The sequence below is a fragment of the Hyperolius riggenbachi genome, chromosome 3 (assembly GCF_040937935.1).
Source record: "Hyperolius riggenbachi isolate aHypRig1 chromosome 3, aHypRig1.pri, whole genome shotgun sequence".
NCBI classification, from domain to species: Eukaryota; Metazoa; Chordata; class Amphibia; order Anura; family Hyperoliidae; genus Hyperolius; species Hyperolius riggenbachi.
Genome location: NC_090648.1, coordinates 62,872,788 through 62,891,488, shown reverse-complemented (window position 1 = coordinate 62,891,488; position 18,701 = coordinate 62,872,788). Strand labels below are relative to the sequence as shown.

At 43.9% G+C, this 18,701-nt stretch overlaps 1 protein-coding gene and 1 long non-coding RNA gene across 2 annotated transcripts in view; one reads left to right on the top strand and one right to left on the bottom strand.

Moving 5' to 3' along the window:
- LOC137562657 (uncharacterized) overlaps positions 1-2,115 on the top strand; it is an 81,310-nt gene extending 79,195 nt beyond the window's left edge. Inside the window, exon 3 of the long non-coding RNA XR_011030158.1 lies at positions 1,855-2,115. This is a non-coding gene — a long non-coding RNA (uncharacterized lncRNA). The remainder of the gene's footprint in view (positions 1-1,854) is intronic.
- CACNA1A (calcium voltage-gated channel subunit alpha1 A) overlaps positions 1-18,701 on the bottom strand; it is a 313,214-nt gene that overhangs the window by 10,506 nt on the left and 284,007 nt on the right. Inside the window, exon 43 of the mRNA XM_068274204.1 lies at positions 1,871-2,069. Coding sequence (XP_068130305.1) covers positions 1,871-2,069 — 199 coding nt within the window. The remainder of the gene's footprint in view (positions 1-1,870; positions 2,070-18,701) is intronic.

Below are 18,701 nucleotides of genomic sequence, written 5' to 3'. Positions count from 1 at the left end.
CAGCGCTGCAGTAGATCGCAGTGCTGTACAATTTAAATAGACGGCGGCTTCGCCATCTAACAGTTTCCTAGTGGCGATCACCGCTGGGAGACATGACGACGGGCGATCTCCTGCAAAACCCCGCCCAGGACTTCACGCCAATTGTCGTTGAGCGGTCCTGGGGCTGCCGCTGCGTTCATGACAATTGGCGTGGAGTTGTCGCCTAGGAGTTAAGAAGAAAGAGGTACAGAGGGATTAGGTTCCCAAAGAGAGACTAACCCACATTAATGGGATTGATTGCATTAAAAGAATGTGTGTGTGTGTGTGTGTGTGTGTGTGTGTGTGTGTGTGTGTGTGTGTGTGTGTGTGTGTGTGTGTGTGTGTGTGTGTGTGTGTGTGTGTGTGTGTGTGTGTGTGTGTGTGTGTGTGTGTGTGTGTGTGTGTGTGTGTGTGTGTGTGTGTGTGTGTGTGTGTGTGTGTGTGTGTGTGTGTGTGTGTGTGTGTGTGTGTGTGTGTGTTTTACAGTAACCAGAAATAAGCAGTGTTACTTATAGTGCTTGGTGGAAGATAAAATAAAAATTACATTGGTTGCTAAAAGCAACAAAGACACTACAGACACATCATTATACTTTACATTATACTTCTCGTTATGCTATACTTAATATCTGACATAGCCAGACAATTACACTGAAGAAATTTCCTAAAGTGGCTGGATAGTGTACTGGTTAAAGAGACACTGAAGCAAAAAAAAATATGATATAATGATCTGTATGTGTAGTACAGCTAAGAAATAAAACATTAGGAGCAGAGACATGAGTCTAATATTGTTTCCAGTACAGGAAGAGTTAAGAAACTCCAGTTGTTATCTCTGCAAAAAAAAAGCCATTGAGCTCCATGACTTTCAAAGTCATAGAGCTTTGTCTTCTGAAGCTCTCAACTGTCAGGCTGCTTACACACCAAGACGTTACAGGCGCACGTTAGTGCGCCTGTAACGCTCCCCCAACGCACAGCAATGTAACACAAGTGGGCTGTTCACACAGCCCACGTTGCGTTACATGTAACGCTGCACGTTTGCGCAAAGTGCAGCATGCTACAGCGTTGGAGCGGCTATAGCCGCGTTAGACTGTTTGCACATGCGCAGTGGGGGGCGGAGAGGAGGCGGGGAGAGCCAGCTACAGTAGCCGCGCACATGGCTACTTAATATTCACTGCACTGGCGGGCGCTGATTGGCCGGCGGGACCACGTGATGCGGAGTGTCTCGCTCCGCATCACGTGGTCCCGCTGGCCAATCAGCGCCACTCTGGGAGACATTATAGGAATCGAGCCGCCTAACGCGGCTCACTCTACCGCCGGCTCTTGCAGCACCATACATTGTGTTAGGTGCACGTTATGCGACCTTAACGTGGCACCTAAAGCAACGTCTTGGTGTGCAAGAAGCCTCAATCATTGTATTTTCTTTTTCTCTCCAGAGGACAGTTTGCTTGCCTGCTCTGTAAAAACAATTAGAATGCTGAGTAGTGTGTAAACTGCAAATATTAGAGAATCATGCAATGTTAAAAAAAACACTATATACCGGTAGCTGAAAATAAAAATATGAGAATATTTTCTTTGCTACTATTGTTCTAGTAATTATCTGTACTACACAACTAATTCATTATATCATAATTTTTTTCCGCTTCAGTGTCTCTTTAAGGGCTCTGCCTCTGACACAGAAGACCTGGGTTAAAAACTTGGCTCTTCCTGTTCAGTGAGCTGCACCTTTTCAGTGAGGAGTCCTTGGGAAAGACTCCCTAACGCTGCTACTGTCTATAGAGGGCGCCCCAGTAGAGAAAAGCACAATATAAATGTTATTTGTCTTGTCTTGTCTAAAAGCAGAAAACATCATACTGACCTGATTCTAGATCTACATAACGAGTTAAGGATCTATCAGACTGTCGATGTCCCCTTTCTCTTCTGCGTTGGTGCCCGTGGCGCGGACTGTCGTCAGGAGTGACCCTCTCCAACGAGTATTCATTTAGTCGGATGCCTTTAGACCGAGAATGACCAAGCATAGAGGCGGAGCGTTTCATGGGGCTTCCATCCACAATTGTCTGCAAAAGAAAATACAACAGCAATTATTACCATCAGTCTCAAAGCTTTTAGACCCGCTCAGTCCAGGAAACCTGACTGCATTAAAGTGACACTGAAGCGAAAAAAGAAAACTTATGATATAATGAATCGTATGTGTAGTACAGATAATTGCTAGAACATTAGTAGCAAAGAAAAGAGTCTCATATTTTTATTTTTGGTTATATAGTTGTTTTTTTTAATAACATTGCATCATTCCCTAATATTTGCAGTTCGCAAACTATACACTGTATTTTAACCACTTCACCCCATAGGAGTTTTTACCCTAACGGACAAGAGCAATTTTCACCTGTCAGTGCCCCTCCCTTTTATTCGCCAATAACTTTATTACTATTTATCGCAACAAAATGATCTATACCTTGTTTTTTTGCCACCAATTAGGCTTTCTGTGGCTAGTACATTTTGCTAAGAATTTTTTTGTTCTAAACGCATTTTAACGGGAAAAATAAAAAAATGGAAAAAAAATAATTATTTCTCAGGTTTTGGCCATTAAAGTTTTAATATAAAACATTTTCCTGTGGATAAAAACCACAAATTGTATTTGCCCATTTGTCCCAATTATTAGACCATTTAAAGGGAAGGTTCAAGCAAAATAAAAAAATGAGTTTCACTTACCTGGGGCTTCTACCAGCCCCATGCAGCCATCCTGTGCCCTCGTAGTCACTCACTGCTGCTCCAGTCCCCCGCTGGCAGCTTGCCGAACTCGGAGGTCGGCAGGATGCATTGCGTACATTTTTACGCATTCCCGCCAGTGCAGGAACATTAACACATACATTTTTATGCACTACTGGTTCAATGCGTAAAAATTTACGCATTGAACCAGTAATGCGTAAAAATGTATGTGTTAATGTTCCTGCACTGGCGGGAATGCGTAAAAATGTACACAATGCATCCTGCCGACCTCCGAGGTCGGCAAGCTGCCAGCGGGGGACTGGAGCAGCAGTGAGTGACTACGAGGGCACAGGATGGATGCATGGGGCTGGTAGAAGCCCCAGGTAAGTGAAACTCATTTTTTTATTTTGCTTGGACATTCCCTTTAAATCATGTTCCTATGACAATGTATGGTGACAATATATTATTGGGAAATATACAGTAGGTGTAATTTTTTTTGTCTGGTCCATAAATACAAATCCCTATGTAGTAAAGTAATAGTAATTTACCCTCATAAAATATAGATTAAAAAGCTAAGTCCCTAAGGCAACTATTTACGGTGGCGGGGGAGGCGCGCATACGTGCACAGCAGCGGCGGGAGCCAGCGACGCATTAAAACGTCCTGGAGTCGTTAACAGGCTCCAATAGCATGTTTTAATGCATCAGCTTGTCAGTAAGTGGTTAAACTATGAAACAGAGCCCTAAGGGCCCTTTGAACTTCTCTGCAGTAAAATCTTATCTGAAGTGGTCTTTCATTGTTGTCATTGATGTATAAGTGCTTCAGAAAATAGCATTGCTCTCTGACTAAATTAGTCAGAGAGCCCAGAGAAGCTCTTTTGCATAGATAACAGTGAAGTTTCTTAACTCTTCCTGTATTGGAAAACAATACGACTCATATCTATGCTACTAATGTTCTATTTCTTAGCTGTACTACACATACATATCATAAGTTTGTTTTCACTTCAGATTCCCTTTAAGTTATGATTCATACACTGACTAAAAACTTACCTGAGACTGGAAGGGCTTCTTTCAAACATACACAGAACATGTAAAAATCTATCCCTAGCTATAAACAAGGCTATGGCCACATACAGACATCAGACCATAGTCTTTGGAAAATGAAAGATCACAGACCAATCTTACCACCCTTCCTGTAGTATAAGAGCCATACTCTACACAGTCTTTTCTATGGAGCTGAACTCCACATCAGAAAAAAATCATTGCAAGATGCTGCACACACAGATGCTGTACAGACACAAAAGATCAGTATCTGCAAAAGATCTGTTCCTGCCAAAAATCCATTCCTGCAAATTGCAATGATAGTCTATGAGATCTGCAGATCATCATACACACATGATTTAACTGACATTCATCTGCAGATCTGCAGATCTGAAAATCCATCCTGGTGGATCTGATCTGCAGATGAATGTCAGTTAAATCATGTGTGTATGATGATCTGCAGATCTCATAGACTATCATTGCAACTTGCAGGAATGGATTTTTGGCAGGAACAGATCTTTTGCAGATACTGATCTTTTGTGTCTGTACAGCATCTGTGTGTGCAGCATCTTGCAAAGATTTCTGGCTGATGGGGGGTTCAGCTCCATAGAAAAGACTGTGTAGAGTATGGCTCTCATACTACAGGAAGGGTGGTAAGATTGGTCTGTGATCTTTCATTTTCCAAAGACTATGGTCTGATGTCTGTATGTGGCCTATGTCTTTCAGCTGAAATAAGCATTTTGATTGGCGATTATGTAAACTGCATTTTTGCTATGGTGAGTACTACAACAGCTTTAAATACATAGATATTTTCATTTCATTTCAAGTCCAATTAAAACTGAAACAAAAAACAGCAGGGCTAGTGCCAACGAATTCAGCTCTGCCCTGTATGTCATACTGCCCAGAACTTTTAGGGTGTCCCATACAGTACTCGATTTTGTGGGCCAATCTGATCATTTATCGAGTCAGAGGAGAATTGGTTTCACAACATGGCTACGCAATTAATCTTTTGATTGCTTTCCAGTTAAAATCAGTCGAAAGGTTTGAGCCGAAAATCTGAGCCGCAAGGGCTTGATTGTGTGCTCAGTACCACGTGACACTGGCATATGTACTGATGTCACTACATGCACCTGTGTCACATGGTACAGGTGCTCATGGGGATGCCGGGCACCGTAGGAGGCCAGGAATCACACCAGAGGACACAGGTGAGCCTTCAACACTCACCATGCGCATGTGTGTGTAGGGGGGGGGGGGGGGGATGGAGAACACACGTGTATACCCTGGGGGAGCCGGGCCGGCAGGTGATTTCATGCTGAAATCTATTGTAAATCAGTGTACAGTGTGTGGACATGCATTAGATCCCTCTCTGATCAAGTGCGATCAGAGAGGGATCTACCTGATGGTCGATCTGATGTATGGCCACTTTTCTATGGTGAAAAGTATCTGCATCCTCCCCTCCTCCCAGGTGCATGTGTGACATATAATATCAGAGCTCTTGACCACAGCTTCTATGCTGCCTCTAGCTGGTCAGAGATTCACCACAGATTAACACAAGGTGGCGCACACCTGCCAGATCTGCAGTCACAGCTCCAACATAAGAGACAAGCACAAATGGGAGGATAGCAGGCTACAAATAAGACATTGCAGGATAGGGATGAACTAGTCAGGAATAGTCATAGTGTCCGTTTTCTCCTCTAACCTTTAGTTGGGCTGTAAAGTACTCCTTCAGGCACAGTGTTTGTATATATGCATTTAAGAGAACATTATGTTAGATAATAATGTGCGCAAAAGTTCTGTAAAAATCAGTTGTTGCTTTATGAGCACCAAGTCACTTCCCCACCAGGCTGGAATTTATGCCAATGGCAAGCTTGATAGAAGATAAGGAACCAAAGTAATACAGGTCCCAACCTAATTTCCCCCCTTAAAGGGACTCCGAGCAGTGCAGAAACTATGGAAAGATGCACATCATTTTAAAGCTCTCTTTCTACTCTTTCCAATGATATATAAACCGCCACCCTACGCCTTTTAGTTTTCGCTATTTTCGCGATTGAAATTGCCGCGGCCGCGATTTCGATCGCGAAAATAGAGAAAACTAAAAGGCGTAGGGCAACGATTTAGGTGTCGTCAGAAAGAGGAGAAAGAGAGCTTTAAAATGATATCCATCTTTCCATAGTTATATTGTATTACACAGGGCGACTTTTTGTCAAAGTCAGCAGCTGCATTCAGCAGAATGGAGCTGCTGACGCTGGGGAAAGTGTCGTCCTGTGTAATACAATATAACTATGGCTTGATGGATATCATTTTAAAGCTCTCTTTCTCCTCTTTCTGGCGACACCTAAATCGTTGCCCTACGCCTTTTAGTTTTCTCTATTTTCGCGATCGAAGTCGCGACCGCGGCAATTTCAATCGCGAAAATAGCGAAAACTAAAAGATGTAGAGTGGTGGTTTATATATCATTGGAAAGAGGAGAAAGAGAGCTTTAACATGATATGCATCTTTCCATAGTTTCTGCACTGCTCGGAGTCCCTTTAAGTTTCAGTTAGTTAATGCAATCCTTCCACAAGCCTTATACTTATGAATACTTATGGTCGTGTCTAGGAAAACTCATGGAGAAGCATGTGATTTGTTGATCAGCCGATAGATTTGACCAGCAAATCAGAGACTTGCACAGGGGTGTTGCTAGGATCCTAGGAGATCTGGGGCACTTTTGGGCACTTCAGATGAAAATGGGTGTGGCCATGCACCATAATGTGGATGGGGTCATGGGTGGAGCCAAATTTACATGAACTTTACAGCGGTCTAAGTAGGCCTGCCTAGAAAACTGTTGAAGCCCCCTCTCCAATAATACAAAAAAGGCATGCTGGGTGCTGTGTGGTGCCATGCTGGGTGCTGTGGTGCCTCTATGGGGCATATTGGGTGCTGTGGTGCCTCTATGGGGCATGCTGGGTGTTGTAGTGACATGCTTGAAGCTGCGGAGCCTCCATAGGGAGCATGCATTGTTGTATTTGTCCTCACTGTTCCTCCCCCCTGAACAACCCCCCCCCCCCCCTCCCCTGCCAGCAAAGTAGCCCAGCTGGAGGAACTACTTATCTCCGCCATCTGCTCTCCAAGTCTGGAGACAGCCTCTGTAGCTGTCAATCCTCCCCAGCATCTGAGAATCAGACTTTAGGAGCTCTAATGTCTGATTATTTCTTAGACACTAAGTGGAGAAGCCCAGAAGAGATGTCTGCAGAATCCGGAGACCAAGTGGCTAGAGATGGGTTCTGCTGCCTGACACTGCCTGGGAAACATCCGGGGCACCCCAGATTAGAACCGGGGCACGTGCCACTGATCTTTCGGGCTAGCCACACCCCTGGATTTGCATATCTATCACCTGACCAAACTGATCACATGCTTCTCAATGAGTTCTCCTAGACATAACGACCATCACTACTTATGAATCTGTACAGCACCAGAGTTCCAGATTCCAAGCTTGAGCAGAATGCCATTTGCATGAAGTTTGTATAGTTTACCTCCATGCACTCTACAGCCATCCAAAAAAACATACCAGTAGAGAAATTGAACTTAATATATGGAGCCCAATATGTTTTCACTGCTTTAGCGAACACATTTTACGTTGCAATTTTTTTTTCTAAGTGAGCTGCAAGAAACATATTTTAGTCTAGGGGACCTCATGCTTAAGATGTGTTTAAACATGAGTTATGTGAAGATGCAGTATTCCGGTTTCCTAAATCCAGTAGATGTGATTAGGTATGGCAATGCTTAGGAGAACTCATGGAGAAGCATGTGATCAGTTTGACCAGCTGATAGATATGTAAGGTTCTGATTTGCTGTGATGACTTCCTGGTTTAACACATGATCATGACTAGCAAATCTGAACCTTACAAATCTATCAGTTGATCAAACTTATCTCATGTTTCTCTGTAAGTTATCCTAAGCATTGTCATCCCTAGTCATGATCAGATGTTTGAAGTGAACAGAGGCTTCTTGAATGTGGAGTGCAGTTCTGAGAGCTGTTCTATAACAAGGACATGGGTGGTTTTAAGAGAGCTCAAAGGAAGGCAGCTAAAATGAGGATGGCAGGTCCAACTCATCAGGATAGGTCGGAGAAACTGGATATAATGTTAAAAACAGTGTCGGACTGGGAGGTGGAAAAACTGAGGAAATCCACCTACTGGCCAAGCAGCAGTAACCCTGTGTTATGACTCCCAATAGAAACCTGCATCAAGCCACAATCACTTGCACTTCAACAGATTGCGCTGGAAGCGTCACATGTTTGAAGAATTACTTAACTAAAACACCATCTGCCAAAGCAAATTCCTTCCGTAATAAAATCTTGCCTTCTTAAAACAGAAGGTATTTGTGACAATTCAGTAAGATAATTAAGATTATTAAGCTTATTAAGTCAAATAATTCAGTAAGAGGGCTTTTCAGTCTCTTTTAGCCCCTTATGCTTTGGGTATTCTGCCATGAGGCTGCCCCCACTCTCTGGAACTCGCTCCCACCAGTCATCAGACTCAACCCCTCCTTTTAAGACGTTACAGGCGCACGTTAGTGCAGCCTGTAACGCAGCCCACCGCACAGCAATGAAAAATCAATGAGCTGTTCACAGTGCACACGTTGCGTTACATTGTAACGCAGCACGTTCAAACAAAGTGCTGCATGCTGTGCGTTATACTAAGCTGCGTTAGACGTTTGGACATGCTCAGTAATGTTGGAGGAGGAGGTCTCCCCTCCTCCTCCGCGGCCAGCCACATGGCTAATTAATATTCACTGCACTCAGTGACGTGCAGTGTTTACTTCCTGGAGTGGCCGCTCTGTGCAGCGATTGGCCGGCGGGACCACGTGATGCGGATCACGTGGTCTCCGCATCCCATAGCATAAAAAAGGCTCTTGGTAGCGTCCTCCTACAACACCACCAGGCGTTGCATTAGGGGCACGTTATGTGACCTATAACGTCCCCTAAAATGCAACGTCCTGGTGGGAAAGAGGCCTAAAGGTAACCTGAGATAGGAGATTATAAAAAAATATATATATACATTCCTGGGGCTTCTTCCAGCTCCCTCCGGTCTGATCGCTTCCTCTTCTGCCTCTCTGGTCCCAGAAAGTCATCCAGTCCGGGGCCAAATGCGCAAGCGTGGGCTGGCCGAACGTGTGCTCACGCCACATTCACGTTGCTGGGAGCGTTCTGCACCTGCGCAGGACTACTGCACAGGTGCAGAACACTCATAATGACGGGAGCACACCTGGCCAGAATGCGTCTTTTCCAGGGCCAACTGCGGGTAAAGGGAGAAGCGAAAGAGGACGGCGTGGGAGCAATCAGGCCAGAGGGGGCTGGAGGAAGCCCCAGGTATGTATATTTTCTTTATAATCCCATCTCAGATACACTTTAATACCTTCAAGCGAGCCCTCAAAACCTTTTCATTCTCACCTTTGCTTTGTACACTAGCCCATTTGGAACCTCCCTTTTCCATTCAAAGCTTCCTCCTCCATATGAAGCCACCCCTCTTCCATGCTCAGCTGTCCCCTGTGGGCAACAGCCGTCCAAGGTCCGGACCTTTGTGGCCTTACCCATTATGGTATGTATAGCAAAAATGTGTAAATTGGGAATATTCTTCCCACTTCCTACCTTGGCAACACCGAAGATTATCATAAAAACAGACGTTATAACTCTTCTATGTTCTATAAAGGAAAACATTACATTGTCGAGGACCTTGTGTGAAAACCGAAACCCATCTCCCTGTATTCAGAAGTTATGAAAACTGTCCCATGTGTAGACACAGCGAGCAAAACTCCAACGAGCCTCTAACACTTCTCCACTTAAAGTAAAATAAAAGTATGGCACCCAAATTACAGTGGTCTATGCCGGTGCCCAAATCAGAGGCGGGGCAAGCGCCGAAGTGACCTGACTCGCCAGCCAGGCCAGGAGACAGCAGCCATAAGCTCAAGCACAGCAATTTATCACCGTTTGTCATCTGTCACCTTCTTTCTGCCTTCCTAACTATTATTACCTGCCTATCATTAATATCTACCAATCACTGTCTACCATACACTAGAACTGACCGATCACTGCCTGTGTGCCACTAGAATCAACCGATCACTGCATGCTTGCCACTAGAATCAACCGATCGCTGCAAGCTTGCCACTAGAATCAACCGATCACTGCCAGCTTGCCACTAGAATTGACCGATCACTACCAGCTTGCCACTAGAATCAACCGATCACTGCCAGCTTGCCACTAGAATTGACCGATCACTACCAGCCTGGCACTAGGATTGACCGTTCAATGCCTGCCACTAGAATCAACAGATCACTGCCAGCTTGCAGCTAGAATCGACCGATCACTACCAGCCTGGCACTAGGATCAACAGATTACTGCTAGCCTGCAGCTAGAATCGACCGATCACAGTCTGCCATTAGAATCGACTGATCACTAACAGTCTGCCACTAGAATCGACTGATCACTAACAGTCTGCCACTAGAATCGACTGATCACTACCAACCTAAAGGGGCTTAGATGCTTTCCTTGCATTGAAAGAATCCATGGCTACAATTACTAGGTAATGCCTAATGATGTTGATCCAGGGATTTTATCTGATTGCCATCTGGAGTCTGGAAGGAATTTTTCCCTTTTGGGGCTAATTGGACCATGCCTTGTAAGGGTTTTTCGCCTTCCTCTGGATCAACAGGGATATGTGAGGGAGCAGGCTGGTGTGTACTTTGTTCTCTGGTTGAACTCGATGGTCATATGTCTTTTTTCAACCAAAATAACTATGTAACCTGGCACTAGGATCGACTGTTCACAGCCTGCCACTAGAAATAATAGATCACTGTAACTCCTGCAGCTAGAACTGAATAATCACTACCAGCCTGCCACTAGAATCAACCGATCGCTACCAACCTGGCACTAGAATAGACTGATCACTACCAGCCTGCAATCTATAGCAGAAATGTGGTGCTGCCAAATGTCTCTAGTTTTACACAAACCCTCCTAAAATAGTGCCTAACCTCAAAATATAACTGATAGTCATATTCTCTCATCTTCATTGACAGCTGTAATGTTTGGATGCAGTACCAATGTGCTGAATAAGCAGGAGTCTGTCTGCAGTACCAATATGCTGAATAAGCAGGTGTCTGTCTGCAGTACCAATATACTGGATAAGCAGCACTTGCTGAATGGTGGTTGCTCAGTCCAACTGCCAGAATAGTGTGCAAATGAATAGGGAGACTGGTTAACAGCTTTGTATAGATCCTTTCCACTGAATGCTTTTGTACAGAATAAAGGATATACTGAGAATCCCCCATGAGGAGATGAACTAGTCCAAAACGTACATACTGTAAGTCGGGGGTCCCCAACCACCGGGCCATGGCCCAATACGGGGCCACTAGCTTTTTTGCGCCGGGCCTCAGCTAATCCCCTGCCTCTGAATGATCTTTACGCTTTTAAGTTCAGTCCCGCCAGCCCTCATTAGCCACGAGTGTACGCGGCTGGATCCACGCCTTTACGCATTGCAGAGTGCAGCCGCAGCTATAATAACGTCATAGCCCTTCTGCCCTCTCCTCTATGCTGCGATTTCACAGCAGCGCATTCCCTGGCTGCTGTGAAGAGGCAGAACTAGGAGAGTGGCTTCCTGTAGCGGCGATGTTTACCAGGGGAACCGCTGTCCTGCTTCCTGCCTCTTCACAGCAGCCGGGGGACGCGCTGCTGTGAAAGAAGACGCAGCATGGAGGTGAGGGGCCGACCAGCAGAATATGAAAGAGGAAGCGGCCGCCACTAAGGGCAACAATACTACCTATATACTGGGGCAACTATACTCCCTATACTGGGGCAACTATACTCCTTATACTGGGGCAACTATACTCCTTATACTGGGGCAACTATACTCCTTATACTGGGGCAACTATACTCCTTATACTGGGGCAACTATGCTCCTTATATTGGGGCAACTATACTACCTATACTGGGGCAACTATGCTCCTTATATTGGGGCAACTATACTACCTATACTGGGGCAACTATGCTCCTTATATTGGGGCAACTATACTACCTATACTGGGGCAACTATACTACCTATACTGGGGCAACTATACTTATACTGGGGCAGCTATACTCCTTATACAGGGGCAACTATACTACCTATACTGGGGAAACTATACTCCTTATACTGGGGCAACTATACTACCTATACTGGGGAAACTATACTCCTTATACTGGGGCAACTATACTACCTATACTGGGGCAACTATACTACCTATACTGAGGCAATTATACTGGGGCAACTATACTACCTATACTGGGGAAACTATACTCCTTATACTGTGGCAACTATACTACCTATACTGGGGCAACTATACTACCTACTTTATTAGCAGAAGTTAGCGCTAAGGAGACTAGAACACCTAAGCTGCAAGTTCCAAAGAGGGGATCCCAGGACCCTCTTTGCCTGGAGCAGGCAAAAACCTATTTAAGTGGATGAACTATGTCGAGTAAAATCAATCCTCCTGAAGAAGGCTAACGTATTATAGCTGAAACGCGTAGAGGTTCTCTTGTAACTGAATAAACAGTTTCTGGAGCATTTAGGAACTAAACTGGCCGCAATAGCGCTTAGCGACCATTTGCACATCAAAGGATCCTATTGCTTTAAGGTGACGTCACCAGAAAGTGCAGCTTACGGCTTGCTGGAACAGACAGCGGGCGTCACGCTGAACTTGTCAGCAGGAAGTGACGTATGCGACCAAGCATTGCCGAGAGCTGAACGGAAAAGGGAGCTCTGAAGTACCCGGCTGAGTCTATAGCTTGAAGATCGGGGAGAGGAGCTTCTAAGACATAGAGGTACTCTGATTGAACATAGTTTGCTGTAAAGTCACGCTTGAAAAAGCGTTTGTAAACGAGACTGTTAGCACATATGAAACGGGCTGAATCCCTTGAGGCTGATCCATGCATTGTGACTTATAAAGTCTTAAAAGATGCCTGTGTGAAAAACTGACAGCACATATCATACGGGCTGAATCCACTGAGGCTGAGTGATGCACTGTTGGAACTGACACCTGTTTATTGCACAAAATTGATCAACTCTTCTCATGAATAGGATTTTAATATACGATCTATTTTTGGAATAGTTGCTGGAAAGAAAGAAAGAAAAGAAAAAAGCCTTTTTTCTATGCTCCAGGAATCATATGCTATTAAGGACTGCCAACAAGCAATCTAGAGTCTAGGTGTAGATCTTAATTAGCTCAGGTTGTTAGGAAGAGGTTTTTGATACACCTGATGAATTTATGGTATGATTGTGAATAGTATGAAAGGCATGAGTGTTTTGTTATAGGTGTGTTTTTTTTTAGCATTTTATCTATGTACATGAGAACTATACTACCTATACTGAGGCAATTATACTGGGGCAACTATACTACCTATACTGGGGCAACTATTCTACCTATACTGGAGCAACTATACTTCTTATACTGGGGCAACAATACTACCTATACTAGGGCTACTATACTATCTATACTGGGGTAACTATACTCCTTGTACTGGGGCAACTATACTCCTTATATTGGGGCAACTATACTACCTGTACTGGGGCAACTAGACTACCTATACGGGGACAACTAGACTACCTATACTGGGGCAACTATACTACCTATACTGGGGCAACTATACTCCTTATACTGGGGCAACTATACTACCTATACTGGGGCAACTATACCACCTATACTAGGGCAACTATACTATCTATACTGGGGCAACTATACTCCCGATACAACTATATTCCTTATAATGGGGCCGCCCCCACGGGAACCCGCTGCACACAACCCCCCCCCCCCAACTATACTACCTGTACTGGGGCAACTATACTACCTATACTGGGGCAACTATACTACCTATACTGGAGCAACTATACTCCTTATACTGGGGTAACTATACTCCTTATACTGGGGCAACTATACTACCTATACTGGGACAACTATACTACCTATACTGGGACAACTATACTACCTATACTAGGGCAACTATACTATCTATACTGGGGCAACTATACTCCTTGTACTGGGGCAACTATACTCCTTATACTGGGGCAACTATACTACCTGTACTGGGGCAACTACAGTGGTTTGCAAAAGTATTCGGCCCCCTTGAAGTTTTACACATTTTGTCATATTACTGCCACAAACATGAATCAATTTTATTGGAATTCCACGTGAAAGACCAATACAAAGTGGTGTACACATGAGAAGTGGAACAAAAATCATACATGATTCCAAACATTTTTTACAAATAACTGCAAAGTGGGATGTGCGTAATTATTCAGCCCCCTTTGGTCTGAGTGCAGTCAGTTGCCCATAGACATTGCCTGATAAGTGCTAATGACTAAATAGAGTGCACCTGTGTGTAATCTAATGTCAGTACAAATACAGCTGCTCTGTGATGTTCTCAGAGGTTGTCTGAGAGAATATTGGGAGCAACAACTCCATGAAGTCCAAAGAACACACCAGACAGGTCAGGGAAAAGTTATTGAGAAATTTAAAGCAGGCTTGGGCTACAAAAAAAATTCCAAAGCCTTGAACATCCCACAGAGCACTGTTCAAGCGATCATTCAAAAATGGAAGGAGTATGGCACAACTGTAAACCTACCAAGACAAGGCCGTGCAGTGCTGATCAAAAATGCAGTCAAGAGGCCCATGGTGACTCTGGACGAGCTGCAGAGATCTACAGCTTAGGTGGGGGAATCTGTCCATAGGACAACTATTATTCGTGCACTGCACAAAGTTGGCCTTTATGGAAGAGTGGCAAGAAGAAAGCCATTGTTAACAGAAAAGCATAAGAAGTCCCGTTTGCATTTTGCCACAAACCATGTGGGGGACACAGCAAACAAGTGGAAGAAGGTGCTCTGGTCAGATGAGACCAAAATTACATTTTTGGCCAAAATGCAAAACGCTATGTGTGGCGGAAAACTAACACTGCACATCACTCTGAACACACCATCCCCACTGTCAAATATGGTGGTGACAGCAACATGCTCTGGGGGTGCTTCTCTTCAGCAGGGACAGGGAAGCTGGTCAGAGTTGATGGGAAGATGGATGGAGCCAAATACAGGGCAATCTTGGAAGAAAACCTCTTGGAGTCTCCAAAAGACTTGAGACTTGGGCGGAGGTTCACCTTCCAACAGGTGAATGGCGCTAAACATAAAGCCAGGGCAACAATGGAATGGTTTAAAACAAAACATATCCATGTGTTAGAATGGCCCAGTCAAAGTCCATATCTAAATCCAATCGAGAATCTGTGGCAAGATCTGAAAACTGCTGTTCAGAAACGCTGTCCATCTAATCTGACTGAGCTGGAGCTGTTTTGCAAAGAAGAATGGGCAAGGATTTCAGTTTCTAGATGTGCAAAGCTGGTAGAGACATACCCTAAAAGACTGGCAGCTGTAATTGCAGCAAAAGGTGGTTCTACAAAGTACTGATTCAGGGGGCTGAATAATTACGCACACCCCACTTTGCAGTTATTTTTTTTTTTTTTAAATATTTGGAATCATGTATGATTTTCGTTCCACTTCTCATGTGTACACCACTTTGTATTGGTCTTTCACGTGGAATTCCAATAAAATTGATTCATGTTTGTGGCAGTAATATGACAAAATGTGGAAAACTTCAAGGGGGCCGAATACTTTTGCAAACCACTGTATACTCCTTATACTGGGGCAACTATATTACCTATACTGGGGCAACTATACTAACTATACTGGGGCAACTATACTACCTATACTAGGTAGATAAGGTTGGTCTGGATAGTGGGCCAAAAAAGGTTGAGGACCCCTGCTGTAAGTGACAGCAATACAGAAGAAAGGTCATTTATGGTACACCTAAATCTGGAAAAAAATCAACTTCTTATAAGTGTGTGTTTACCTGTATTTTACGCAATAGTGGTCCTTTAATAGTGCAGTGGCAGAAAACCAGTAGCCTCTAGTTGTTCTCACACTCAACCCATAAAGCTTGTGTGCTACAATGTATGCAGCATAGGGTGATATGTACCACCGGAATGGGCGGGGTTTAGCCAACAGTAAGTACAGTATATGTATAGACTGCGCCACTGAATACCCAAGAAAAAATTGATTTTAGGATTAATGTCAGTACATGCATAAAGTGTCTGCATACATAAGGTGTCTGCATTCTGCCAGCATTGTTAACTTCCCAATATTTTGCGACATAAAAAATTGGCTTTGCCTGGTTCCACCTTGCTTTAAACCACCACTAGTTTTATCCCAGCATCTGCCCTGCTTCTTTGTAATGTTAAAGCCCTAATTCAGGCACATTTCTTATATGTATTTAGAGTACTAAAACATTATTTTTTTATTTTTTTTACAACACAAAACAAAAAAAGCTTTTGCAAAATAAAACAAAATATGTGTTGTGTCAATTCGCAGATACTCCTCCCTCAGGAATTGTAGTTTGCTTAAACATGGTATAGTAGAAGCAGTAGAGTGTTGTACCGTGTTAGCCATCAGTAAAAACAAAGAGTTTTGAATCAGGATGATACCATTTATTGGCTAACTTAGAGATGAATATACAGTGAGCTTTCGGCTTATAAAAAGCCTTCATCGGACAGACATTCGGTCAGGAACCAAGTCCGACGAAGGCTTTTTATAAGCCGAAAGCTCAGTTTACTCATCTCTAATGCTGGGCACACACGGCTCGATTTTGCCGCTCGATACTCCCGCTCGATCGATTCCCCAGGCCATTCTTTTATCTTACGCTCATTTCTCTTATCTTTTTGCATTGTCTTCAGTGCGGAATTGAGCGGCGAAACGATCGGGCCGGAAATCGGACATGTCGGAAATTATCTATCGAGCCATCTAAATGGCTCAGAATCGAGCCGTGTATTCCCAGCATAAGTTAGCCAATATATGGTATCATCGTGATTCAAAACTCCTTGCTTAATATGGTATTAAACTCTAAATAATTAAAATCTAAAAACAAAACAAAACATAAAGTAATATCTATAAGACCCTGCCTTACAATATATATATTTTTTAATTATTTAAGTGTACAAAACATTTTACGTTATACATTTTACACAAGTTATTTCATGCCTTTGCTGAAGAGGCTGTTATCTTAGATACATTTTAAATAGGCTTCCTCCCATATCCCCAAAACATCAATAAGTTAATTGGCTACACCTCAATTAGCCCTAGACTACTATATACATAGACATATGACTATGGTAAGGATTAGATTGTGAGCCCCTCTGATGCTGGATACACACGGTTCGTTCCCGCACTTGATTCCTGTCGATGCGCCGCTCGATTCCCGTCGATTTGTTTATTTCCGACATGTTCGATTCGCGGTTCGATGGATCGCTAGGTCGATTTGCCATACTTTACATGGCAATCGACCTAAAAATCATCGAAATGTGCTCGGAAATGTTCGGGAATAATCGATTCGTCGGGAATCGAGCGGCGCATTCGATGCGGGAACGAACCGTTGTGTATTCAGCATGAGGGACAGTTAAGTGACAACACAATGTATATTCTGTACAGCGCTGCGGAAGATGTCAGCGCTATATAAATAATAATCACAGTCACTGCATGGAGAACTACAAAGCAGGGTCCATCCTGCTGAATACTGGAAAGATTTTAGCAGGGTGGTCCTGCCTGAGGCTCCTTTCTCCCTGCAGTGACTGCAATTATATCTTAACAGCAGCACAATTAAGATAACAGCCTCTTCCTCTATTCGCCACTGTTGCCTGCAAAGGCAAAAAATAACCAGTGTAAATTTTTTTTTTTTTTTTTTTACACTTGAACAATTGAAAAAATGGTTGTAAGGCAAGGTCTTAAAGATATTTATTTAATTAACACAATACAGTTTTTGTTTCTTTGGATTTTCATTTTTTAGAGTTTAAAAGGAACTTGAAGTGAGAGGCCATATTTAATTTATTTTAAACAATACCAGATGCATGGCAGACCTGTTGAACACTCTGACATCAGTAGTGCCTGAATCACACATTCTAGACAAGCATGCAGCTAATCTTGTCAGGTTCTTGAACATCTGACTTGCTCAAGGCTAACCGCTGGTCAGCTCAAGGCCACAAATGAACTGTGATGTATGTAATTTTTCTGACGCAAATTGTATGCAAATGTAATGTAATCTATCCCTGCTGCTATGCACTCTTCTCTGTTTTCTTCCTGAGCTATATGTATGTGCCAAAAACAACTCCGGGCATGATTGCTCATGCTTGGCGAAATAAATGATTCTGATTCTGATTCTGATCTGACCTACATGCTTGTTCAGGGGCTATGGCTAATAGTTTTGGAGGCAGAGGATCAGCAGGACAGCTAGGCAACTGGTATTGGTTAAAAGGATAAGTCAGCCTCCATTTGCCTCCTACTTCAAGTTCCCTTAAATACCACTTTAATCACTCACCCATCACCACCTTCAGCCTGTAGCAATGCCTGCCTAGTAGAGACTGATAGCCAGGATAGGACATCACTCAGTGGGGAGGCATGGCTTAAAGGGACACTGTAGGGGGGTCGGGGGAAAATGAGTTGAACTTACCCGGGGCTTCTAATGGTCCCCCGCAGACAGCCTGTGCCCGCGCAGCCACTTACCGATGCTCCGGCCCCGCCTCCGGTTCACTTCTAGAATTTCAGACTTTAAAGTCTAAAAACCACTGCGCCTGCGTTGCCATGTCCTCGATCCCGCTGATGTCACCAGGAGCATACTGCACAGGACCAGTATGGTCTGTGTCTGCGCAGTACGCTCCTGGTGACATCAGCGGGATTGTGGACATGGCAACGCAGGCGCAGTGGTTTTCAGACTTTAAAGTCTGAAATTCCAGAAGTGAACTGGAGGCGGGGCTGGAGAAGCAGTGAGTGGCTGCGTGGGCACAGGATGTCTGCGGGGGACCGTTAGAATCCCCGGGTAAGTTCAACTCCTTTTCCCCCGACCCCCTA